The 24,439-nt window shown below is 37.2% G+C and overlaps 1 protein-coding gene across 1 annotated transcript in view; it reads left to right on the forward strand.

The window, feature by feature from the left end:
* The first annotated feature begins 103 nt into the window (after positions 1 to 103).
* Positions 104 to 24,439, forward strand: part of HELQ (helicase, POLQ like) — a 39,930-nt gene continuing 15,594 nt past the window's right edge. The window contains exons 1-11 of the mRNA XM_081090710.1: positions 104 to 521; positions 1,866 to 2,583; positions 6,928 to 7,106; positions 7,712 to 7,912; positions 8,344 to 8,416; positions 11,784 to 11,881; positions 13,004 to 13,102; positions 14,861 to 15,006; positions 16,945 to 17,184; positions 21,951 to 22,092; positions 22,450 to 22,554. Coding sequence (XP_080946836.1) covers positions 315 to 521; positions 1,866 to 2,583; positions 6,928 to 7,106; positions 7,712 to 7,912; positions 8,344 to 8,416; positions 11,784 to 11,881; positions 13,004 to 13,102; positions 14,861 to 15,006; positions 16,945 to 17,184; positions 21,951 to 22,092; positions 22,450 to 22,554 — 2,208 coding nt within the window. The 5' untranslated portion in view covers positions 104 to 314. The remainder of the gene's footprint in view (positions 522 to 1,865; positions 2,584 to 6,927; positions 7,107 to 7,711; positions 7,913 to 8,343; positions 8,417 to 11,783; positions 11,882 to 13,003; positions 13,103 to 14,860; positions 15,007 to 16,944; positions 17,185 to 21,950; positions 22,093 to 22,449; positions 22,555 to 24,439) is intronic.

Below are 24,439 nucleotides of genomic sequence, written 5' to 3' on the forward strand. Positions count from 1 at the left end.
AAGGTTCCGCGAGCCAATGCCGGGGCCGGAGACCGTGTTCACTGCGTTTGCGCAACCCCTTTACATGCCCGCCCTCGCCGCGCCACAAGCCCGCGGCACCTACGATTGGACGGGAGGAAGGCGGGCTGCCACGCAGGTGCCTCCACTTCCGGCCCGGGAGCAATTAATTTGTGGTCTTTCCCAAAGGTGGATGGAGAGGCGAGCGACCTCGGCCCCTGCCGCTACTGCTGCTCTGCCCTCCACTCAGCGCTGCTCTGGGGTTTCGCGGCTGGGTCACCGGGGACGTCCCTCGGGCAGGGCCCTCGGCCCCTGCCATGGATGAAGGCAGTTCCCGCATCCGCCGGCGGGTGTCTGTCCGCAAAAGGAACCGTCCCAGCCTAGAGATCCTTCTTGCCGCGCCCACCGCGGACGAGCTCAAGCCGGGCGATGACGAGAAGGCGGAGGAGGAGGAGGAGGAGGAGGAGGAAGAGATGGGGGCTGGAAGCCCGCGACGGAAAACTGTGGGCGTACAACCGGTCGAGGTACAGCCCCGTCAAATTGCCCCGAGTTCCTCGCCCCATGTCCCACCTTAGGGGCCGCGGTACACACCCGGGTCTCCTACTGCGCATGCCCACTGAGGAGTGGGGGCCAGCTGTGGAAGGCATGGCATTTGACACTAACATTTTGACAGCGCCCTTCTCGGGTGCAAACAATGGACCAGCTATCTACTAGGCCTCGTGTGCTCACCTCAGTTTTGTTATTGTTAATTCCCACTTGTGAGGCCTTGCCTTATTATCCCCGTTTTTATGTAGATGTGAAACGCAGACCCTCGACACATAAAAGTTGTTCACGCAGCAAGTAAGTGGCTTGACTGAGACGCAAAGGCAGACTTCGAAGTTACTGCTGCTTCTGCTGTACCAATAAAACCTACCAGTTCTGAAGAGCAGACGAATTATATGCTGCGTGCTTTCTTAAGCTAGTTACATTCACAACACAAATCAGGCCCCAGAGGTTAAGAAATGACACTTCTGGCCAAAGTCCTGTGTTTTTAATCACGACTCTGTATCGCTGCCCCCCAGTTTACATCTCTTCTGTTTAGTAGTCCGCTGTAGGTGGTGCAGACTCTCCTCTCAGTTCCAGATTCCTAGGGACAGCCTTGGAGTGTCCCGGAGTACAGCATGATTTGTTAAAGGCCAGTCTCTAGATTAGAGGCTGGGAGGGGAGGGGATAGTGCAGCATCAGAACTTCCAGTCAGATGGCATCCCAGTAGACGTCTGCCAGTCTTGCTACCGACCACTTGAAGGATTTAGCGTTGGCTTAAGAATTAGGATCCCAGCATCATCATGCACCAAGAGTGCAGTTTAGGCAAGTCGCTTACCCTCTCTAGGCCTCCATTGCTCTATCTGTAAAATGGGATGATAATATCTATTTCACAGGGTGATTTACATTTAGTTCTGTGATCCATATGTGACCATCCTATATAACAAAAGCCCAGCGACCGAAATGGTGGAATGACCAGAATGACCAGAGTCCAGAAAGACCATGGCCTCTCACCCCAGCTGGCCACCTCCAGCGAGCGGTTAGGGGCAATCAGGCAGGCAGGCAGAGTGGTTGGAAGCTACCGGGCAAGCAGAGGTGGTTAGGGGCGATCAGGCAGGCAGGTGAGTGGTTAGGGGCGATCAGGCAGGCAGGCGAGTGGCTAGGGGCCAGTGGTCCCAGATTGCGAGAGATTGTAGGCCGGGCAGAGGGGACCCCCCCCCCCTTCCGTGCACGAATTTCGTGCACCAGACCTCTAGTTTAATTATATACTTGGTATAGCCCTAGGCTGGAACTTTTATTCTTACTAAAGCTAGAATTGACCATAAATATTTTTGTTTTCTTTCCAGAATAATGATAGTGAAGAGGACATGTTTGGTGACTATGATAGCTTTGCTGAAAATTCTCTTATAGCTCAAGTTGATGACCTGGAACAAAAATATATGCAACTTCCTGAAAGTAGGAAGCATGATACAGACCTTGCCACCGAAGATCTTTGTTCAGAAAACATCAGACATAACCAACTCAGCATTACTACTATAGGCAGCTTTACTGAATTAAAAACAGATGAGCACACAGAAAATCAGAGCGGGCATGAAGATATCTCTATTGAACCTGGAGCTGATCTTTTGTATGAATTGCCTTCTTCACAGGTTTTATACTTTGAAAATTTGCAGAACTCTTCAAATGAATTGGGCAATCAGTCTACTAAAGAGAGGGATTGGAACTCATCCTCTCACAAGACTGTGAGTGAGGAATTGCCCCAAAATAGCATAGAGCAACCCCAACAAAATGATGAATTCTCTTCTAAAGTCAGAACGAGTTCAGATGTGAATAGGAGAAAAAGTCTTAAAGATCATCTAAAAAGTGCCATGACTGTCAATGCAAAGGCCCAAATGCCAATATTTTCTAGGACTAAACAGCTCAAGGAGACTCACCTGTCCGAAGAAATTAATGTTGCTAAGAAAGCAATTGAGTCATCATCAGATGATGTTGGTCCCTTTTATTCATTACCCAGCAAAGTGAGAGACCTTTATGTTCAGTTCAAAGGAATTGAAAAATTATATGGTAATGCATTTTGCTGGAATGAAAAAAATTTTGCCACCATTACCATAGTATATTAGTGCACGTCAATAGAAAGGAGATCCTTCCATGGTCATATAGTGCATCTTAAAAACAAATCAAAGTATCAGTCCTCTCTCAACCTATCCCAATTGTGCTACTGCTGAACCTCTTTCCTTCCCTTGTGGTCACACTTCTCAAACTTATTCTTGCTGTCTCCCTTTCCTCACCTCAAATAATTCCCAACCCACTCCAACTCTGGGTTCTGTGTGCTCACTTAAGATACAATGACTAGGTTGTCTAAACCCAATCATACCTTTAGATCTTTGCTTTCCTGACTTGTAAGTAGCTTGCCTGACACAATTGACCAGATCCTTTTTGAAACACTGGTTGATTTCTTGACATTCCACTCCTGTTTTGTTTTGTTTTTCTAACTGTCTGCTCCTCATTTTTCTTAGCTGGTTCTTCCTTGGCTGGCTCTGTTTTCTCTACCAAAACTTGTTGAATTCCTTTGACTAGTGAGATGTCTTGAGTGAAAGTTAGGACTGATTAAAACTAAACATTTTTAAAGATGGCTGAAAAGACTTAAGTGCAAAGAATATTAATAATGTCTCATAATGTTTTTTAAAAATCCTGGATTCTTGCCTATATTTCAAATGTGTGTTATTTTAGACAAAGACGGTACAATTGCTGCCATTCTGGAAGATTAGCCTATCAACCAATCACTGCATAAGTATTTCTGAATCTCCTATGTTAGTGTCTTAAAAACAATATGAAAACATGGTTTCTCTTCTCAGGGAGAAGACAATTAGGTTCAAGAAGTAGGACTACAGGAAAAAAAGTCTAATATAAGACTATAAGAGTCTAATAAATCCTAAATTGTGAGATTTGTAGTTAAGAGCTAATGGTGTGTATTGCTCATAAAGGATATATTAACTTCCCTTTGCTTTTCTCCTAGCACCTTGTCCTTTGTTTAATCTGCATTTCCTACCAGCATGAGTACCCTGAGGACAGGGCTCTATCTAATTCACCTTTTTCTTATATAACTAGCACTATACCTGGTACATCCTGGTAGGTTCTCTACTGCTGGGGGTTGTCAGCCTATTTATTCTGGCCCTGTCACTATAAACCTCAACTTTATACTGAGCCTTAGTTTCTGATCTATTAAAAAGGGATAATGATGATAATAAAAGTAATTGTTTTGCAGGTTACATTCTGTGTGAAGGACATGCCAAATTAGACTTTGATAATGATTATCAGTAATTATATTAGTAGCTTTAAAGTATGAACTTTAGTAAATAGCTTTTAAATCTTTTTATTTGTAAATTTAGCTTAATGAAATGACCAATTTAAAAAATAATTATGTGTGCTAAAGCAGTGATTCTCAAAGTGGAGTTCTTAGACCCCAGCATCAGCATTACCTATAAACTTGAAATGTGCATTCAGGACCCAGCCCGACCTCCTGAATCAGAACCTCTGGGGGCAAGTCTGACAGTCTGCTTTAATAAGCCCTCCTGGTTATTCTGATGTGCCTAAAGTTTGAGAACCACTGAGCTAGAGAACCTCAACTTTATACAGGGGCTGGCAAAAATAGGTTTACAGTTGCAATAGAAATCCTATATAATAAAAGGCAAATCGGACGGCGGAACGATAGGTTGCTATGATGTGCACTGACCACCAGGGGGCAGACAATGCAGGAGCTGACCCACAGGGGGAGCGCCACTTAGCCAGAAATTGGGCTCACAGCTAGCGAGCACAGAGGCAGTGGTGTGAGCCTCTTCTGCCTCTGTGGCAGCACTAAGGATGTTGGACATCCTCTGAGGGCTCCCGGACTATGAGAGGGTGCAGGCCAGGCTGAGGGATCGCCCCCCCACCCCACCCAGTGCACTATTTTTGTGCACCAGGCCTCTAGTAATACAATCTATACCAGTGATGGCAAACCTATGACATGCATGTCAGAGGTGACATGCGAACTCATTTTTTTGGTTGATTTTTCTTTGTTAAATGGCATTTAAATATATATAAAATAAATATCAAAAATATAAGTCTTTGTTTTACTGTGATTGCAAATATCAAAAAATTTCTATATGTGACACGGCACCAGAGTTAAGTTAGGGTTTTTCAAAATGCTGACATGCCGAGCTCAAAAGGTTCGCTATCACAGATCTATACTAATAAAAGGGTAGTACGGTAATTAGACCGGACATCTTCTGGATGTCCTTCCCGCCAAAGCCATGGTGGCAGGGGCCGAGGCAGAGGCATTTAGGGGCAATCAGTCTGGCAGGAGAGCTGTTAGGGGCAATCAGGCCAGTAGGCAGGTGAGCGGTTAGAAGCCAGCGGTCCCAGATTGTGAGAGGGATGTACTGGCAGTCGGACATCCCCTGAGGGGTCCCGGATTGGAAAGGGTGCAGGCCGGGGTGAGGGACCCACCTCCCCCATGCATGAATTTCGTGCACTGGGCCTCTAGTAATTTATAAATGATAATGCAAGAATAATCTGTTTTGTGCACTCAAAACAACCTACTTTTGCACATCCCATAGTGTAGAGGTTGCTTTTTTATCATGGAATTATATGCTTGATGTATTTTGTATAAATATTGAGAACTAAGTTAATATAATTTAAAGGTTTTTTTTTATTTTAAATTCTTACCTGAGGATATGTTTTTTAATTGAGAGAGAGAAGGAGAGAGAAACATTGATCAATTGCCTCCTAAAGACACCTGACCAAGGATGGAACCTGCAACCTAGGTATGTGTCCTGACTAGGAATCAGACCACAACCTTTTGGTATAGGGCACAATGCTCCAACCAACTGAGCCACCGGGCCAGGGTATAATTTACTTTTATAATGTTTGAAGATAAAGAATATTCCTAAATATTTATGATTTTGTTCATTTTATACTTTAAAAATCTGAGTTGGATAAAGTGTAGCTATGGTCAAGTTGTATTATTGCACACAAACATCTGCAGTTTGGTAACGAATGGGTAATACCAGTCTGATTTAAAAAAAAAATCTTTTAGTATTGAATTTAAGTAGTTAAGGACTTTTGAAAATTGTAAATCTTTTTTCCTGAAATATTTCCAAGTAAAAAAGGTACATAGTTATTTGCAAATTTTTGAGTATCACCAAAAATGCACAATAAGTCATCTGTAATTGCCATTCATGTATAACTATTTTTAATACCTACATATATCCTGTTAATCATTTTTAAATTTAACCGTCTATTCCTTCATTTTCAAGATGCAAAGAATTACATTATAATTGTGCAAAATTCATTAACCTTTGTCCCCCCAATGTCTTTTTTTGTTATAGGTAAACAATGCCATGATGAGCATCCTGCACATAATCTTTATATGCCCCTTTATTTCTATGGGTGTAGAGTTCTAGAAGTATTACTAGTAATACTACTAGATCAACAACAACGTGCAGTTTTATTTTTGATACTGCTAAATTGGCTTTCCAAAAATATTGTAGTAGTTTATGCTCTCATAAACCATACTTTGCTCAGCTGGATTTTATATTAGTGGCCCTTTTATTTATTTTTGCCAACCCAGTAGGTAACAATTAAACATCTTTTTTATGTATTTATTAGTCATTTGCATTTCTCCCTACAGTGAAATGTCTTGATTATCTTTTCCCATTTTTCTAGTGATAAAACACTGGTGCATGGTCTGAAAACTTCTGATGATCCACATTGTTAAATTATCCTACCAAGTAGTTATACTAGTTTCCACACCATGTTTTGGATCTGACATGATACTTTTCATGAATGCTACCCTGCTAAGTTGTGGAAACGTTAGGTGTGCCAATTAATAATCCATCTTTCATGGTTTAAACTACCAGTTTAAACTGGTATTCAGGCCATTCAAAGTTCAGCTCCGCATGAGAGCTAAATAGTCCTTGGTTTGTACAAAACCGCATACATTTTTTTCCTTCTCCTATTTCTCTGAGATGGTGTTTGGATGAATGAAAAAGGGAAACTTAGTCTCCTTGCAGAAAGTAAGAGGAAAGCCTTAGGATTCACACAGATTGTGTACTGTCTCTGATGTCCCAGATGATGCCTTTTGTCCACCAGGCACTGCCTGCCATGCTGGGATCTTAGACCTAAGTTTGCAGCTGGCGAGTAGGAGAGCTAGATGCCCATCCCACTGACCAGGACTGAATTAGAATTAGACTCACTGGCTGTGCACATCACACATTGGGGATTTTTGACAGTTAACATTGGTATAGTTACACTTACCATTATAAGAAAATTGCTACACAAGGTCAGATTTGATATTTTCTTATTAGAAAACTTTTTAAGATTGAAACTATATTAAGGGAAAATAATGCTTTTGTTTTAATTCCACAGAATGGCAACATACTTGCTTAACCTTGACTTCTGTGCAAGAAAGAAAAAATTTAATATATTCCTTGCCAACTAGTGGTGGAAAAACCCTCGTGGCTGAGATTTTAATGCTACAAGAACTGCTTTGCCGGCGCAAAGACGTTTTAATGATCCTACCATATGTGGCAATTGTCCAAGAAAAGGTGCGATTTTTTTTAACAAGTGGTATTTGCTAATACTATTTTAACATTAAGTAACTTTTTATTGACTGAAAAGAGATTTCTATTAATGAGAAATTAATATTTTTAGAATGTTAAAAGCAATATGGAGTACTGGACTGAATATCTTTTCTGATCTAAACTGGTGGATTCAACTTCATTATAAATGTTCTATTGATATTTAGCTTGCTTTCAATTATTTTATCAAAATAAATGAGTTACTCTGATTTTTTAACTTCAGGAGACAATTGAAATTTATTTTCTCATTTATTATGTAGTTTAAAATTTGTCTTCATTTTGAAAATACCAGCATTAATTGGGGTTTTTTTTTAATATGCAGCACTGCACAAATTTGCATGTGATCCTTGCACGGGGGCCATGCTAATTTTTTCTGTATTGTTCCAGTTTTAATATAACTTCTGCCAAAGTGAGCACTAATTGTGACATTTCTTAGATGTTTATGTCTTATCTGTGACCTTGTTCCCATTGATTGGTATCTAACACAATTTTAGATTTTTTTAAATCCCCATGAGTACTTAATAATTAAAGTCCTTATTTATCTGTTTCATTTGTTTACTTTAACATTCTAGATTTCAGGTTTGTCAAGCTTTGGTATAGAACTGGGTTTCTTTGTTGAAGAATATGCCGGAAGCAAAGGAAAATTTCCTCCAATTAAAAGAAGGGAAAAGAAATCACTATACATTGCCACTATTGAAAAAGGACATGGTCTGGTCAACTCCTTGATTGAAACTGGAAGGATTAGCAGTCTGGGTCTGGTTGTTGTAGATGAGGTGAGTTGCTACTTTTGTAATTTATCAACATTTTTGTTATACTAACAGTTATTAATATGTGGATCCACTTAGCACCTGTATGAGAATAAATAATTTGTTTTAATAGATAGACAGTACAGATGAAAACATTTCATGCTTGATAATCTTAAATTCAGTTTTGTGTCAAGTGTTTCTTAAAGAGTGAATATATGCATGTATGTGTATATTCAATTTTATAATAGTTCTTATGAATTCCAGATGTGTCAAGATGTTGCCCCAAACCTCATTAACTTAAAAATCAGTGAAATAATGCATATGTACTCTAGTTGCTATATCTAAAATGCTTAAGAGTTATAAAGCAAAGATTACTTTGTTTCATATAATATGTGCATATTTTATATAGGCATGATATCCAGATTTACTTTTCTCCCTTTTTTTAAAAAAATCTCAAGTTGCACATGATTGCTGAAGGAAGCCGTGGGGCTGTACTGGAAATGACCCTAGCAAAAATCCTCTACACTAGTAGTAAGTATTTTTTCAAATGTGGTTACTAATTGATTTATGATCAAGAGATCTATAAAAGACTTATTTCTATTGCTAGCGAAATTACGTAGCCTAGAGTAAGATACGTAAGCTTTCTGCCTTAGATTATGATTTCTAAGGTAAGCGTATAGATTTTTGTTGGAAGAATTGATGAATGAGGATAATTGTTAAGATAAATGAAAGTAACATGTGAGGACATCCCTGTCATTATCTTTCATTTGCTACCTATGTGTGCATAAGCAGATGACTCAACCTCTCTGTTTCTTCATCTGTAAAATGGGGATAGTAAAGGTACTGACCTGATGGGATTGTTGTGAGGATTGAGTTAGCACATGTGAAGCATTCAGCAGTGCTTAGCACACAGCACTCAACAAGAGTTGCTGCTGTTTCCACCTTCAGTATCATCATCATACCAATAATGCAGCATATTCCAGTAGTCACTTTAAGGAGCTCTTTTGCAACATCAGATAGTCTTCAAATGTACATGAAATATTTATTCTAAAGGTCTTCTCTACTATTTAATGATATGCTATTGCAATAGCGTAACTTCTATATGCAAAAATTATTAATTGTAAAGGTCAAACTTTAGAATTATTTTAAAAAATTTTAATAGCAATGGTATTTACTAGTAGACATATTGTAGCACTTTATAATCATTCATTAAAAAAATATTTATTGAGTACATGCCAGGCACTATTTTAAGTGCTAAGGATACAACAGTGAATAAAACAAAGTCTCTGCCTTCATCAAACATACTTTAATGAAAGGGAAATAACAATAAGCAAATAAACAAGAAAACATGGTGTGTGAAAGCATAACAAGTTCTATAGGAAAATATAAAGCAGAGAAAGAGAAGAGAATGATCACCTACTTGTCAAATCTACTGTACACTGACTGTCCTTGTCTCAATTTTACTTCAGCAGTTGACTGTTTATCATTCTTTTTTCCTTTGAGTGCTGCTACATCATTCTCTTTTGGGTTTCCTACCATTTCTGTGTAAGTGGGAGCCTGTGTTAGCATGGAAAGATAGCATAGCATAATGGCTGAGGACAAACTCTGGAACTAGATTCAAATTCTGACTCTTTTTTTTTTTTTAATCTTTATTGTTGAAAGTATTAGAGATGTTCTCTTTTTTCCCCCATTAACCCCTTCTAGCCTACCCCCGCCCCAGACCTTCACCACACTATTGTCTGTGACCATGGGTTATGCTTATATGCATACAAGTGCTTTGGTTAATCTCTTCCCGCCCATCCACCCATCTCCGCCTGAATTCTGGCTCACTTTTAACTACATACATGACCTTGGGCAAGCTATAGTAACTGTGCCTCTGTTTCCTTATGCCTCAAAAATGGATGATAGTAATAGAACCTTCTCACTGAATTGCTGTAAAGATGGAATGAGTTATCTTTGTAAAGCATCTAGCATAGTACCTGTACATAGTGGACATGTGTTTGCTATCTATCTATAATAATAAAAGCATAATATGCTAATTAGACCAGACAGTCAAATGACCTTCCAGACGTCCTTCTGGACGACCTTCTGGATGAAGCCAGGGCTGCGAGGGCCAAGTTACCTTGCATGAATTTCATGCATCAAGCCTCTAGTATATATAAAAGCCTAAGCAACCAAACAACCGGAATGACCAACCAGTTGCTATGATGCACACTGACCACCAGGGGGCAGACACTCAATGCAGGAGCTGCCCCCTGGTGGTCAGTGCGCTCCCACAGCCAACCTCCCGCGGCCGGCCAACCTTCTGCGGCCCCTCCCGCTGGCCACCCAAGCTCCCGAGGTCCCTCCCCCTGGCCATCCAACTCCCACAGCCCCTTCCCCCTGCGGGCCAACCTCCTGTGGCCTGGATCGGCCGGATCGCAGATCAAGCCGAGGGACCCCACCCGTGCATGAATTCATGCACTGGGCCTCTAGTTGATATATATTTGTCTTTTTATCACCAGTGCCTTATACTTAATAGATAATTAAATGTGATGAACCTCTTTAGTTTTTCTTTCTTGGGACACCTCATTCTGAGCATGTTTATTATTACATTGGTGTTACCATAGATTCATCTTAGGCTCTTCTCTTATTCCCTTCTTCATACAGTTTCTGCTAATTCTTATCCACACTCATGACTTCAAGTGCTTCCTGTGTAGTGATGGCTCCCCCTCTGTATTTCCAGCTTATGGCTCTCTTCTGCGTAATATCATCTGCCAGCTAGACACTTCTACTTGAAAATCCTGTGAACAGCTCAGATTCACCATGTCCAAGTCTAACTCGTTTCCTTCACACCCATTCTTCAGTCTGAATTTCCTGCCACTATTTGTCAGCCAGCCAGCCAAGCCAGAATCTTACAGTCTTCACTCTTGTACATTCTGTCAGCAACCAAATCTTATCTGGTCCATCTCATCAATATATTTTTAAGTTCTCTCCCTCCTGTCCTTTACTACTAAATCTTTAGCTCAATGCCTCATTCTTTCTTACTTAGATTACCACAGAAAGCTCTCTCATCTGCCTTCAGCCTTAATCGCTGCCATACCCCGCACCAAATCCATCTTCTCTAGTGCAGTTAAAATGATATTTCCCAAATGCAAATCCTATTAGTTTATTTTACTGTTTACAGTTCTTCATAGCTTCTCTTTGTTTCTACATAAATCCCAAATTTCTTAGCACAACCTTTCATTGATTTGGCCACATGTTCACCTCTTCAGTTTCATAGTCTACCCTGAGGGAGTAGGAAGGGGCAACATTCCTCTTTCAGATACTACTTTGTGTAGTAAAATTCAAGACAGAACACAACAGCAATGAAGAAGCATTTGCTAAGAAGACTTCTTTGGGTTTTGTGGGGGTTTTTTGGATTAAATAGCTGGTCTGTGGAAAGCAGCAATTTTGAGCTGCCCAGGAAGTCATGCAGCTTTATGAGTTGCACTCCACCTTTATTTTAAAGTAAAGTTAATCCGATAGCAAGATCGCATAAAGAACTTTTCATGTGGTATGAGGTCATCCCCCATTCAGTCCTGCATCCTACACTGTACATCTGTAGACAGCCGAACCTATGGAACCTGTCATAACTCTTCATAATGACGGTCCAGACAGTCATCAACACACATTTTTATACTCATTTTTGTTGTTTAGAAGTCTTAATAAAGATCCTACTTCTTGATACGGGAAGAGTTTCATTTTTTGATTGCCAGATTAATAATCTGAAAATATATTTGTGTTTTTCTTACCTCCCCCCACCCCTTTCCCAAATCACTTAGGAAAAATTTAGAACCAAAAAAGGTTGCTAAAATTACTGTTATGATATAATAAATAATAAAAAATTTTCAATACTTTGGTGTTTTTGTTTTTTTAGAAACAACTCAAATTATTGGTATGAGTGCAACTTTGAACAATGTTGAAGACCTGCAAGAATTCCTTCAAGCAGAATATTACACCAGTCAGTTCAGGCCAGTATGTACCTGAAGTTTGCACTGTAGTTATGTATCATCTTACTTAGAAACAAAAGTAGCTATTGTACCAAATAAAAAAATTCTATAGAGTAGTGAAGGGCCATAATTCCACTCACCATGGCTATATGCTAATAAGAATTTATAGAGAATGTAAACTCTGGGGTCAGGGATCTTGGCTTGGGTCACAACTGTATCTGCAGCACCTGGAATAGTGACTGGCCTAAATATTCAATGAATGAATATTTATTGAATGAAAATTTCCAGACACATCCTATTTGTCTATTTCTTATTCTATAAAGTAAAAATTTTCACTCAGTCAAAATTTAGTAATTTATGTTTTGAACTATTAACACAGTAAAAAAGTTATCTTAAAAGTTAAAATATTTACACTTGGTGGTTATAATGCTTTTAAAATAAATCTAGGTTTCACATAGATTTAAATTTAAACTCCCCAGTAATAGTATTCCCAAAATGCTTGAAGAAAGTAAATAAATGTATCTGTCTGCAGTTCTAGTGTGCATGTTCTGTTTCTAAATGGGTTTTCAGAAAATGATTTTTAAGAATCACCAAATTTTAATTTGAAAGTTGATGTTTTTATATTTGCATCACAAAAGAAAAATTTAAAGTATATTTCATTATCTTAATTGTCAAATTAGGTGCTATTCTTTTGAACATGCAATGAAATATGTTTACAAACTTTTTGTCTACAAACTTAAATTAAAAATAATGTGGCAGTTAGATTGAAAACTGATGACTAATTGAACAAAGTTTTAAATCTTGAGAAATAACTCCTTAATAAAAGATAAAGAGTGTGAACATTTAACTCATTTGTACTTCTTGTGAAAAATAAGGAAGTGTTTGATTTCTTTTTAGACATGTAGCTATTCAATTGAAAAGTATATTTTAAGGATATTACTCCCTAATTTTACTTACGAGCAAAAAGAGACTTAAAAAAAAGAAATGGTAAAGAAAGTACTTTTAAGTTAAAGCATGTTTTCGTATACAGACCATAGAAAAGCTAAAATATTTGTATAGGTATTTTTACAACATATTTTACAAAATTTTAACTCTGAAAAAAGGAATTTGTATGTGTTATTAATTGCAAATGTCCCTTTAATTTAAGGTTGAATTAAAAGAATATCTGAAAATAAATGATGCAATATATGAGGTTGACAGCAAAGCTGAAAATGGCATGACTTTTTCACGTCTCCTTAATTATAAGGTAATGTTAATAACCCCTGAACCCGAGATCCTCAGGTTTTGTGTCCAGGAGCCCTGGGGCACCACAGAACGTTCACATGAGTCCCATGGAATATTTTAGGTTTTTAAGAGAAACCTCTGATGCTTGAAATCTGTTGGACACCATACAAACTACTGGTACAAGGTAGTTATTTTCTATTTTCAACATTAGATAACACTGCATTCCTTTCTATAATATCATATCTTTGTGAATATGGGGTTTTTTTTGCAGTTACTATAAGCAAAAACCACGTGAAAATCAATATGGGACAGGAAATAAGGGTAATAACTACATTTGTCCAATTCCAAGCTTCAAAATACTGCAGTGTCCAGCTGTTCACACATCCCATTAGTGGGCCATTGTGGTTATTTAAGGTTTATATAAACATTTTTTAAAAACCTCAGAGGGAAGGCAGGGGAGGGTGGGGTTGGGGGGGGGAAGAAATCAACCAATGAACTCATATGCGTATATGCATAATCCATAGACACAGACAATAGGGTGGTGAAGGCCTGGGGGGATGAAGTGGGATGGGAGAGGTCAATGGGGTAAAAAAGGGAACATATGTAATACTCTCAACAATAAAGATTAAACAGATATATATTTATTTATATTTATATTTATTGACTTCAGAGAGGAAGGGAAAGGGAGAGAGGGACAGAAACATCAATGATGAGAGAGAATCATTGCTCAGCTGCCTCATACTTGCCCCCAGAGGGGATTGAGCCTGCAACCCAGGCATGTACCCTAACTGGGAATTGAACTGTGACCTCCTGGTTCAGAGGTGGATGTTCAAACTCTGAGCCACACCCACAGGCTATATGTATATATATATATATATACATATATATATATGTATGTATATATATATATATATATATATATATATATATATATATATATATATTCACCTGATGTATATTATTTATGCAGACAGCTACTAAGTTGCAAGGAAATATATACTTATTAGGTTGTTTAGACCTAACTCCCCAATTAATAAAAATGGTAATTTTCTTAGCCTTGGGATTCCATGAACGAAGAAAATTTGCAGACCTCTCCCTTAAATGCTCGTTCATTTATCAACAACAGCAAAAAGAAACATTTGTGGGCTAGTTAATTCACACATTGGTATATGAAAATTTTAATGTCTACTATGTTAATGGTCTATAATATATGAAGGATATTAAAAAGGGGAGAAAAGGATTTTACTACAGTTTTAGAACTCTATGAATTCTAATTCATAGTTTTCAGAAAGTCAAAGGAAGTAAGGAGATTTAAAATAACTTTACATTCTTCATGTTCTTTGAATTCCTTATGTCTGCTTGATAAATAATTTTTTTATTTCTAAAAATGTACTGTAATATATGATTGAATCTATATTTTTAAAAACTAGTAGTAATAGTTAAAGATAAATATTATTTGCACAGTCCTTTGACCATTATTAGGATCAATCTGTGTTTCTCTAGACATATTTTGTACTGCTTTGGTGAAGATGGGCATGCAGTGGAGTTATTAATAGCATTAGTGTTTTCACTTCTTTAATTTAAAACTAAATATACCTCACAAAATCCTAATACCATAAGAGAAAAGTGAGAATTAACATTTTAATACGTAATATAGATTTCATTTTTTTCTTTTAAATGATCAGATTTACTAAATCAGAACTTCAGATTATGGTTGATTTACTTACCTTCAAAGCTTTTATCATTGCTAACTACCTTGTTGCTGTGTCTTGTTATGCAGTATTCTGATGCTCTGAAAAAGATGGATCCTGATCACTTGGTAGCATTGGTGACAGAAGTTATTCCCAATAATTCCTGCTTAGTTTTTTGTCCCACTAAGAAGAACTGTGAAAATGTAGCAGAAATGATATGCAAATTTTTAAGCAAGTATGTTAATCTTTTAAAAATATTTTGTTCTATTTTATTTTTGTCATAATTTGCATGTTCTGTATTCTGTTTATTCAATGAGCACTAATTACTTCATGCAGAACATTGTTTTAAGTTGTTCTACTTGATTCTGAAGGCCTAAACCTTGAAGGAAGTTTAACTATGAAATTCACATATGTGAAATAGCCAGAGAAAAATTTCAAGACTACATGTAAGAGAATGCTAATACAATGGTTTAAATCAGCGATTCTCCACCGTGGCTGCACAGTGAATAGGGAACTTTTCTTTTTCTTAATATGTTTTATATTAATTTTAGAGAAAGAGGAGGGAAGAGGGAGAGAGAGATACATCAATCGGCTACCTTCTGCACATCCCCTACTGGGGATCGAGCCTGCAGCCCGGGCATGTCCCCCGACTGGGAATCGAACCAGTGACCTCTTGGTTCATGGGTCGACACTCAAGCACCGAGCCACACTAGCTGGGCAGAGTTATTAGAATATTATTAACTGTTTTCCCTGTGCTGTGCTTTACATCCCCATGACTATTTTGTAACTACCAATTTGTACTTCTTAATCCCTTCACCTTTTTCACTATTTCCTGATAATAGCTAAAGCTCTGGTCATAAATCTCCCTAAGAAATGATACCTCAGTGCTTCTCAGCTTAGAATTCAGGCTAAAAACTGACTTAACTTACTTTTCCATTCTTATTTCTCCTACTCTTCATTCACCCTGTGATTCATCCAAACTGGACTGCTACCTTCTTTCTTTATGCCTTGAACTTATCATTTTCAAGCCTTTGATAATGCTTTACCCTCTGCCAAGAATGCACTCTCCTGCCCCTTCATTGCCACCTTTCTAACACCTGTTCTTCAAGACACAGCTCAGATCTCAAGTTCTCCCACAACCATTCTTCATACAATCATATCTTCTGTGGTCAATTATAAATAACATCTTCCTTCTCTAAAATTATATGCTGATTATCTATATTCTCACTGCTTTTAAGACTCAATGCCTTGAGAAGTGTTTGTCCTGTACATCCTTCTCAGGACCTGAACACTGGCTGGCAAAGAGCAGCAGAAAGTCCTCTGCTCTACTAAGCTGTCACTTCTAATTTTTGCACTGATGACTCTTGACCATTTTCTTCCCAATTCTTCATTGTTCTACTTTTGTCTCTTTGCCTCCATTTCTCAACTTCTTATGCAATTACTGGTGTTCTTCAGTGAACACCAGCCAGAGCTTTCTATTCTTTCCATGAAACAGACCAAAATAACACAGGGCTGTGTGTATTTTATTTATATTTTGGATGATATGTGTTTGTTACTGGTATTTAGAAGTTGTTGCTTTACAGCCATTTGGTAGTTATTTCTACACAGTTTTTCTTTCTTTCCTTAATATAACAGGTGCTTCTAGATATAGAGACATTGTAAGATAATATTGAAGTTTCTAAAATGCTAGTGTCTAGACTGTCATATAGTATGGATGGTTTGATAATATATGTTTCCATCTTAAGAGAAGAGAATTTATTACTTAAAATAAATCATTTTCAATAAAGCTATATGATCTAGTGAAAAAAAATTAACATTTAGAGCAGGGCTCAAACCTGGTATCCAAGGATTATAGAAAGTACGGAAATGAGCTTCAAGAAGTCCATGAATCCTCTGATATTAAATGCAAAATATTGTGTTTATGTGAATATTTGTGTGATTTTTCTTAGCTTTATTCAAATTTTCACAGTGCTCTGTGATCCACACAAAAAAGTTGAAAGAGACTGCCTAATTGTGAAATCAGAATCAAAATTCTAAGAACATTTTTTGTACTTATATAATTAAAATTAATATTTTTAAAGGAATATTTACATGCATCTACTGAAATCAAAAGTATAGGCACTTTGTCACTATAAGATCAGGGTTCATATTTCTAACAGATCTTTTTTCCTAGGGACTATCTGAAACACAGGGAAAAAGAAAAACAGGAGGTAATTAAGAACTTGAAGAGTATCAGCAGTGGCAACTTGTGTCCTGTTTTAAAGCGCACTATCCCATTAGGAGTTGCTTATCACCATAGCGGTTTAATGAGTGATGAAAGGAAGCTCTTGGAGGAAGCTTATTCCACAGGAGTTCTCTGCCTTTTGACCTGCACATCCACCCTTGCAGCAGGTGTTAACCTACCAGCTCGAAGGTGAGATATATGTCACTGTTGACCAGGCTCAAAACTTTTCAATTCCTAGCTTACCAGTTTCATTGTTGTTTTATCCTTTCTTGGTAGTGGGTGAGAATTTATTGTTTTGTTGTTGTTTTTTTAAATATTTGCTGAGTTGATCCTTTGGTTTATTTCCTTTAATATTTAATGAAAAAACAATATTAGTAGCTTTTCTGGTATTAAAATTCCTTCTTCCTTTTGTGCCCTCCAAATCTGGTTTTGTTTTGTAATATGTTTTTATTGATTCTAGAGAGAGGGGAAGGAGAAGGGAGAGAGAGATAGAAACATCAATGATGGGAGAGAAACATTGATCAGCTGCGTCCTGCATACCCTCTACTGGGGATTGAGCCCACAACCTGGGCAACCTTTTGATACATGGGACCAATCTGGTTTGATGTCAAGGTTTATTATCCTGCTTGGGTAGAAACAGTTGGAAAGCTTTCCACCATTTTTTATCATATGAAAGGGTTTATTTTACATAGGTATTTCCTTGTAGAGAACTCATCCATAAAGACTCTTGAGACTAGTACAGTGATGGGGAACCTATGACACGCGAACTCATTTTTTTGGTTGATTTTTCTTTGTTAAGTGGCATTTAAATATGTAAAATAAATATCAAAAATAGAAGCCTTTGTTTTACTATGGTTGCAAATATCAAAAAATTTCTATATGTGACATGGCACCAGAGTGAAGTTAGGGTTTTTCAAAATGCTGACACTCCAAGCTCAAAAGGTTCGCCATCACTGGTCTAGTATCTTTTTTAGAGTAGATCATTGATTACCTTTTCAGTTATTACTAAAGCTGTGGCCTGCATAGTTGATTTCTGTTCTTTAGAATTTGTGACTTTAAAAAGTTTTCCAAACAAATCGTCAATTTTTATAAAGCATCCATGAGTGTTAAAAAAAATATATGTTTCCTTTTGAGTGTGCAGTTGGCTGTATCTCAATGAGATCACAGTTATTAATCATGTTACCAGCTCCTTTATTTTCTTACTCTTTGTGATTCCTTAATCTGTCCATTTCAGAGAGGTGTGTTGGTCTCCCATTTTAATTGTGAAATTGTCGATTTCTCCTTTTTGCATTCTAGAAGTGCATATATTCAAAACTATTGAGGTATAAAAAGGTGTATTCCAGCCCTGGTCAGCATGGTTCAGTGGTTGGAGCAGCAGCATGCTCACTGATGGATTGCAGGTTCAATTCCCAATCAAGAGCTGTACCTTGGTTGCCAGTCCCATCCAGCCTCTGGTCAGGGTGGGTGTGTGAGGCAGCCAATCAATGTGTCTCTGTCACATCTATATGTCTCTGTCTCTGTCTCTGTCTCTGTCTCTCTCTCTCTCTCTCTCTCTCTCTCTCTCTCTCTCCACCCCTTCCTTCCACTTTCTCTAAAAATCAATGGAAAAAATATCCTGACTCTTTGGATGAGGATTAAAAACAAAAAAGGTTTACTCTAAATATCTTTTTAAAAATATATATTTTTATTGATTTCAGAGAGGAAGGGAGAGGGAGAGATAGAAACATCAATGATGAGAATCATTGATCAGCTGCCTCCTGCACACCCCCCACTGGGGATTGAGCCCACAACCCGGGCATATGCCGTGACCAGGAATCGAGCCATGAACTCCTGGTTCAGAGGTCAACACTCAACCACTGAGCCATGCTGGTAGGGCTACTCCAACTATCTTATTGTTAAATTATACCTTCTGTCAATATAAGTTTTTCTAACTTAGTGATTTTACTTTGAATATGAGGACTACATTATTTTTGCCAAGTATATCTTTTTCCATTCTTTTATTTTCAACCTCTGTTATTTGTTTTTTGAAAAAAACAGGAAGTTATCCTATATAATAAAAGCCTAATATGCTAAGTGTCTGGTTGTCCATTTGTCCATTCAACCAATCAAAGCATAATATGCGAATGATATGCTAAGGCCGTTCAATCGCTCGCTATGACGTGCACTGACCACCAGGGGGCAGACGCTCCAGCAGGTAGGTTAGCTTGCTGCTGGGGTCCGGCCAATTGGGACTGAGCGAGACAGGCCGCACACACCCTGGAGCCCTCCCGCGGTCCCTCCTTGGCTAGCCAACCTCCCACGTCCCTCCCTGGCCCTGATCGTGCACGAGTGGAGTCCCTTGGCCTGGCCTGCACCCTCTTGCAATCTGGGACCCCTAGGGGAATGTTGGAGAGCTGGTTTCGGCCCCATCCCACAGGCCAGGCCGAGGGACCCCACTGGTTCACAAATTCGTGCACTGAGCCTCTAGTGTATGTATGTGTATGTGTGTGTTTTTATCTATATATATACATATATATATGTATATATACACACATACATATATATTCTATTTTTTTCTTTAAACATTTTTTTATTGATTTCAGAGAGGAAGGGAGTGGGAGAGAGAGAGAGAAACAGCAATGATGAGAGAGTATCATTGATTGGCCGCCTCCTGCACCCACCCCCACCCCCCCCACCACCCCCCACTGGGGAACGAGCCCGCAACCCAAGCATGTACCCTTGACCAGAATCGAACCCGGGACCTTTCAGTCCGCAGGCCGACACTCTATTCACTGAGCCAAACTGGCCAGGGCTATATTTTATTTTTCTTCTTTTTTTAAAATATATTTTATTGATTTTTTTACAGAGAGGAAGGGAGAGGGATAGAGAGTTAGAAACATCAATGAGAAACTCGATCAGCTGCCTCCTGCACAGCCCCTATTGGGGATGTGCCCGCAACCAAGGTACATGCCCTTGGCTGGAATTGAACCTGGGACCCTTCAGTCCACAGGCCAACACTCTATCCACTGAACCAAACCGGTCAGGGCTATTCTATTTTTCTTATTCCAACTGTTAAAATTTTAGCATTGTAATGAAAATGTTTTTTTGTCATTGTAGAATTAATCAATAATTATATTCTCTTGTACATGAGTTTTGCGATTTATATATCCTCTTATTCTGCCTTATGTATGTATGTTGCAATTAACTGAAATTGTAGTTCCAGATTTTTACGTTTTTTCATTTTATAATCAGTAACTATTTAAACTTACTTGTATATTATCCTTGTTTTTTGTTTTGATTACCATTGCCTCTGGTATCCCACATCTTCCTTTTGTGATTCATTTTTTTTTTCTTGCCACCCTTGAGTAATTATTAAGTGCTACTAGTATATTGGAGTAAAAAATTTGTCTTTCCATAGCTGAAGATGTCTTTATTTTAGCCTCACACTTTAACACCTTACTAGAATTTTAGGTTCAATTTTTTTCCTTGGCGACTTCAGTATTGTTTCTTGTTTTTTAGGAGCCAATGTTGCTCAGTTTTCTTTTTGTGTAGGTTCACTGTTTTTCTCTTTCCAGACCCGCTAAACTTGTCTCTTTAACTGTAAAATTCTGTCATAGTGTATAATAATAATTGCAAGCTATTGCACTCCCTCCTTCATGCCATAGTACCTCTATGTGCATTGACTTAATAGATCTCCACGCCAACTCTTTGAGGAAGGTTATATTTCATTATCCACATTTTATGAAGGGAAAACTTAGGTGCTGAACAATGAAATAATTTGCCCAACTTCAGGCCCAACAAATGAGTTTCACAGCCAAAGTTTGAACCCTGGAAACTAATTCTACAATCCCAACCATCCCATTTTAGCTACTTTTCATTCTTAGGGCTTAGCACTTGGATATATGTTTTCAATTTAAAGTTTTATGCCTTTCATAATCTTAGAGTAATTTTTTTGGTTATTGTATTATTTTTTCCTTTCATTATCTCACTCTCGGCTTTTGTAATTTCAGAGTTGGAACTTTCTAGATTGAGTTTTCTTATCTCTTTTCTCATACATTTTTGCAATCTTTACCTTCTATATAACTATATCCCATTAACTATGTTTATTAATTATTCAGTTCTTTTATTGAATTTTTAGAATGAACTTAAATTTTTTTCTTAATTTCCAAGAACTCTTTTCTTTTATTGCTCTTTTTTTTAAATAAGGTCTGCTGCCGATTTTGAATACAATACCCTCGAGGATTTTCTATAGATACTTAGTAGAATTTAAGTTCTTTAAGTTTTGTATTATCTGCTTCTATCAGACTTTTTTTTCTTTATGTTCTTGTTGTTTTTCTGTTATGTCATTAGTTTTTTTTCCAAATGTTAATCTTGGCTGTTCATTGAGATTTATAAATAAAGGAGGTGGTTAATCAGTATAGGTAAATACCATAGATTTTTCTCTCATCTTTTAACAGAAAAGCTGGCTACAGACTGTTATATATGTGAGCGGGATGAAATCAGCTTGTTTATAGGTCAAAAACAGTTGAAATCTGCAATTGTATATAGTTGACAACAATATAAATTCATCAATAAATTTGCATATGTTGGTGATACATGGTCAGAGTTTTTATTTATGGAGTATAAAATAAAAAAACTGTTGCTGAAGTGGATTGGTCATAAGCTTTGCAGCTAGGCAGACTTAAGTTCAAATTATGTTTCTGGTAATTACTAATTTTGTGGGTTGAGATAAACTAATTAGCCCCTTGTCAATATATATATATATTATTACAAGGAGTTGTGTAAGAATTACAGATAATGTACATAAAGAACCTAGGACATCATAGATTTTTGGTAAATACTAGTTTTCTATTATTTTAAGTTAATATGTTATTAAATTTAATATTACATAGATATAATGAAATTAAGAATTTAAAAAATAAGTGCTATCGCTATAGGTGGAATATAACTTTTAATTAATTTTATCAATTTCATAGAGTTATTTTGAGAGCCCCCTATGTTGCTAAGGAATTTTTAAAGAGAAATCAATATAAACAGATGATTGGCAGAGCTGGCCGTGCTGGAATAGATTCTGTCGGGGAGAGTATCCTTATATTGCAAGAAAAAGACAAGCAACAGGTAACACTCAGTCTAGTTGTTAGTTGGTTGTTTTGTCTTTTTTTGGACTTTGGTCTACCACTTTTATGAGATCATCTTTTAAAAATTAATTATTAACATTTCTTTAAAAATGTTTCCTTCTCTATGATTAAAAATTAGAAAGAGTAGTTTGAATACTTTTGTATTTTAGGCAAACAATAAAAAGCATTTTTCCTAATTATCTTCTATTTTCATGAGCACAACTGTACATTCTTTTTTTGTCTTTGTTTTTTTCTTTACCTTACCTCCACAAGATATGCAAAAAATTTAAAATTTTATATAGAACACCATTTATTCTTTATAATAACACAAAACTTAATACTGCTTTAACTTTTGTAGGCATTGGAGTTAATAAGCAGACCATTGGAAAACTGTTACAGCCATCTTGTTCAAGAATTCACCAAGGGAATCCAAACATTATTTCTCTCATTGATTGGTTTGAAGGTATATTTTAATATTTTAAAATCTTTTTACTGTTACCTAAGATAATAGAGGTTAAATAGTTATGAAAATTGTAAAGTATGAAAAAAATGTTAACTTTAATTTGATGTGGGAAAGAACAGTCTGTGACCTGATAGATCTGAATCTGGATTTATATATGCATTTTTAATCTTTGAGTTATAAGAAATATGAGAAATCAACATAATAACTGGGCATCAGTTACAAATATTAGAGTTTGGTGGATACTATGGATACACAAATTGCTGTGAAGAAACGGGTCCTGATATGTGATAATCCAGCATTTCTGCCCTTTTTAAGAATAGGTTCACCTATAGTCCTGTGACCATTCTAGGTATTTTAAACATTTATGAGATAACTATAGCCTTTATTAGGTAGAAAATTAAAAAACATTGAAAAAAAAGGCATGACAGGAAAATACTCTTTTACTAAGAATAGAAATTAGCTCTCTTTTTTAAGCTTACTCCTGAGTTAAAGTTCCTTTTTAGAATTATTCTTAAGGAAATTTTAACTTTGTGCCCAATGTTACTCTGCCACAAAGTGGCAAAGTCAAGTTTTGAATTCAGCTTTACCTAAATACAAAACCAGTGCTCTTAACCTTTCATGTGGTCTATAGTCACCCACAACTTTGTCTAGTTAACTCCCATCCAGCCTCCAGATTTTCACTTAACCGATCGCTTCCTCAGGAAAGCCTCCCTGTGCCACTGAATCCAGTCAGTCTGCTGTATACTTCATGGAACTACACACTGTACCCCCCTGGAATGTAAGCCCTGTGCACATTTATTTTCATGTCACTGAATGTCAGTGCCTAACACAGTGCCTGGCATGTGGTTGTGTGTCAGTAAATGCTTGAATTCATTAATGGATTGACTTTGGAAATGGGTATGGTTGAACTTCCAGGTTGCGGCAACAGTGGAGAATCCAGCTTTGAGAGGCTGTGGAGGCCAGAGGCAGAGGCTAGCCCAGTGGGTTTAAATCACTATGTCTAAAAGTTTTTCACAGAGGGGTAGAAAGTGAACATGTTGGTAGCTAGAAGGATCAAGTAAATGTTATTTTTTTTAATCCCCAGTGTTAACTGTAATTAACCAAGTAGAAAACAATATAGAAACTACGTTGATAATCTACAAACTGAGTATCAGTTCTAGAATAGAATCTTAAAAGTGCAATTTTAGCCTAATTGAATACTATATTAAGAGAAGAAGGAATAAGAAATGTCAGTGCTCCATAATATTTTTTGTTATCCCTTATATTGGTTTAATATGAAATGACTACTTAAGTTTTCCATTTGAAATATTTTCAGAATTGTGAGAGAGAAATATGCTTATTGACTGACTATATTTTAGTATAACATACTGATATCATTGAAATTGCATAATATAAAATTATTCTAATTCAGAGTCAACTCTACAACTAATTAACAAATGAAGGATTAAGTAAGTATTACTGATGATTGCCATTAAAAGTTTTAAATAGTGAATAAAAGGAGGAGAGAGAAAAAGGCAGGAAAAGAAGATAGAAATGAGACAAAAAGAGGTGGGAAACTGTATTTATTTTTAGGTAATATACAGGGAAAATATTGCCTGATCTTGTTTCACTGGAGACTTTCAGTTGTATTTTCCATGTGTTTCTTTATTTCTTTTTAAATACAATTTTTAGATTGTTTTCACTGGTGGCTGAAAAGGAGTGATGAGAGGATTTCTGAAGAAGGCAGAGTGGGAATTAGTGATTATTGGTTGAGGAATAAACAGATCACAGCTTTGGAGATACTGTGAAAAATTACTCAAAAAGACCTAAGACGGTTGTGTGTGTGTGTGTGTGTGTGTGTGTGTGTGTGTATAGATGTTTTCATAACAAGTTTGAATATGATAAC

Source organism: Myotis nattereri (assembly GCF_964212035.1).
Source record: "Myotis nattereri genome assembly, chromosome: 1".
NCBI classification, from domain to species: domain Eukaryota; kingdom Metazoa; phylum Chordata; class Mammalia; order Chiroptera; family Vespertilionidae; genus Myotis; species Myotis nattereri.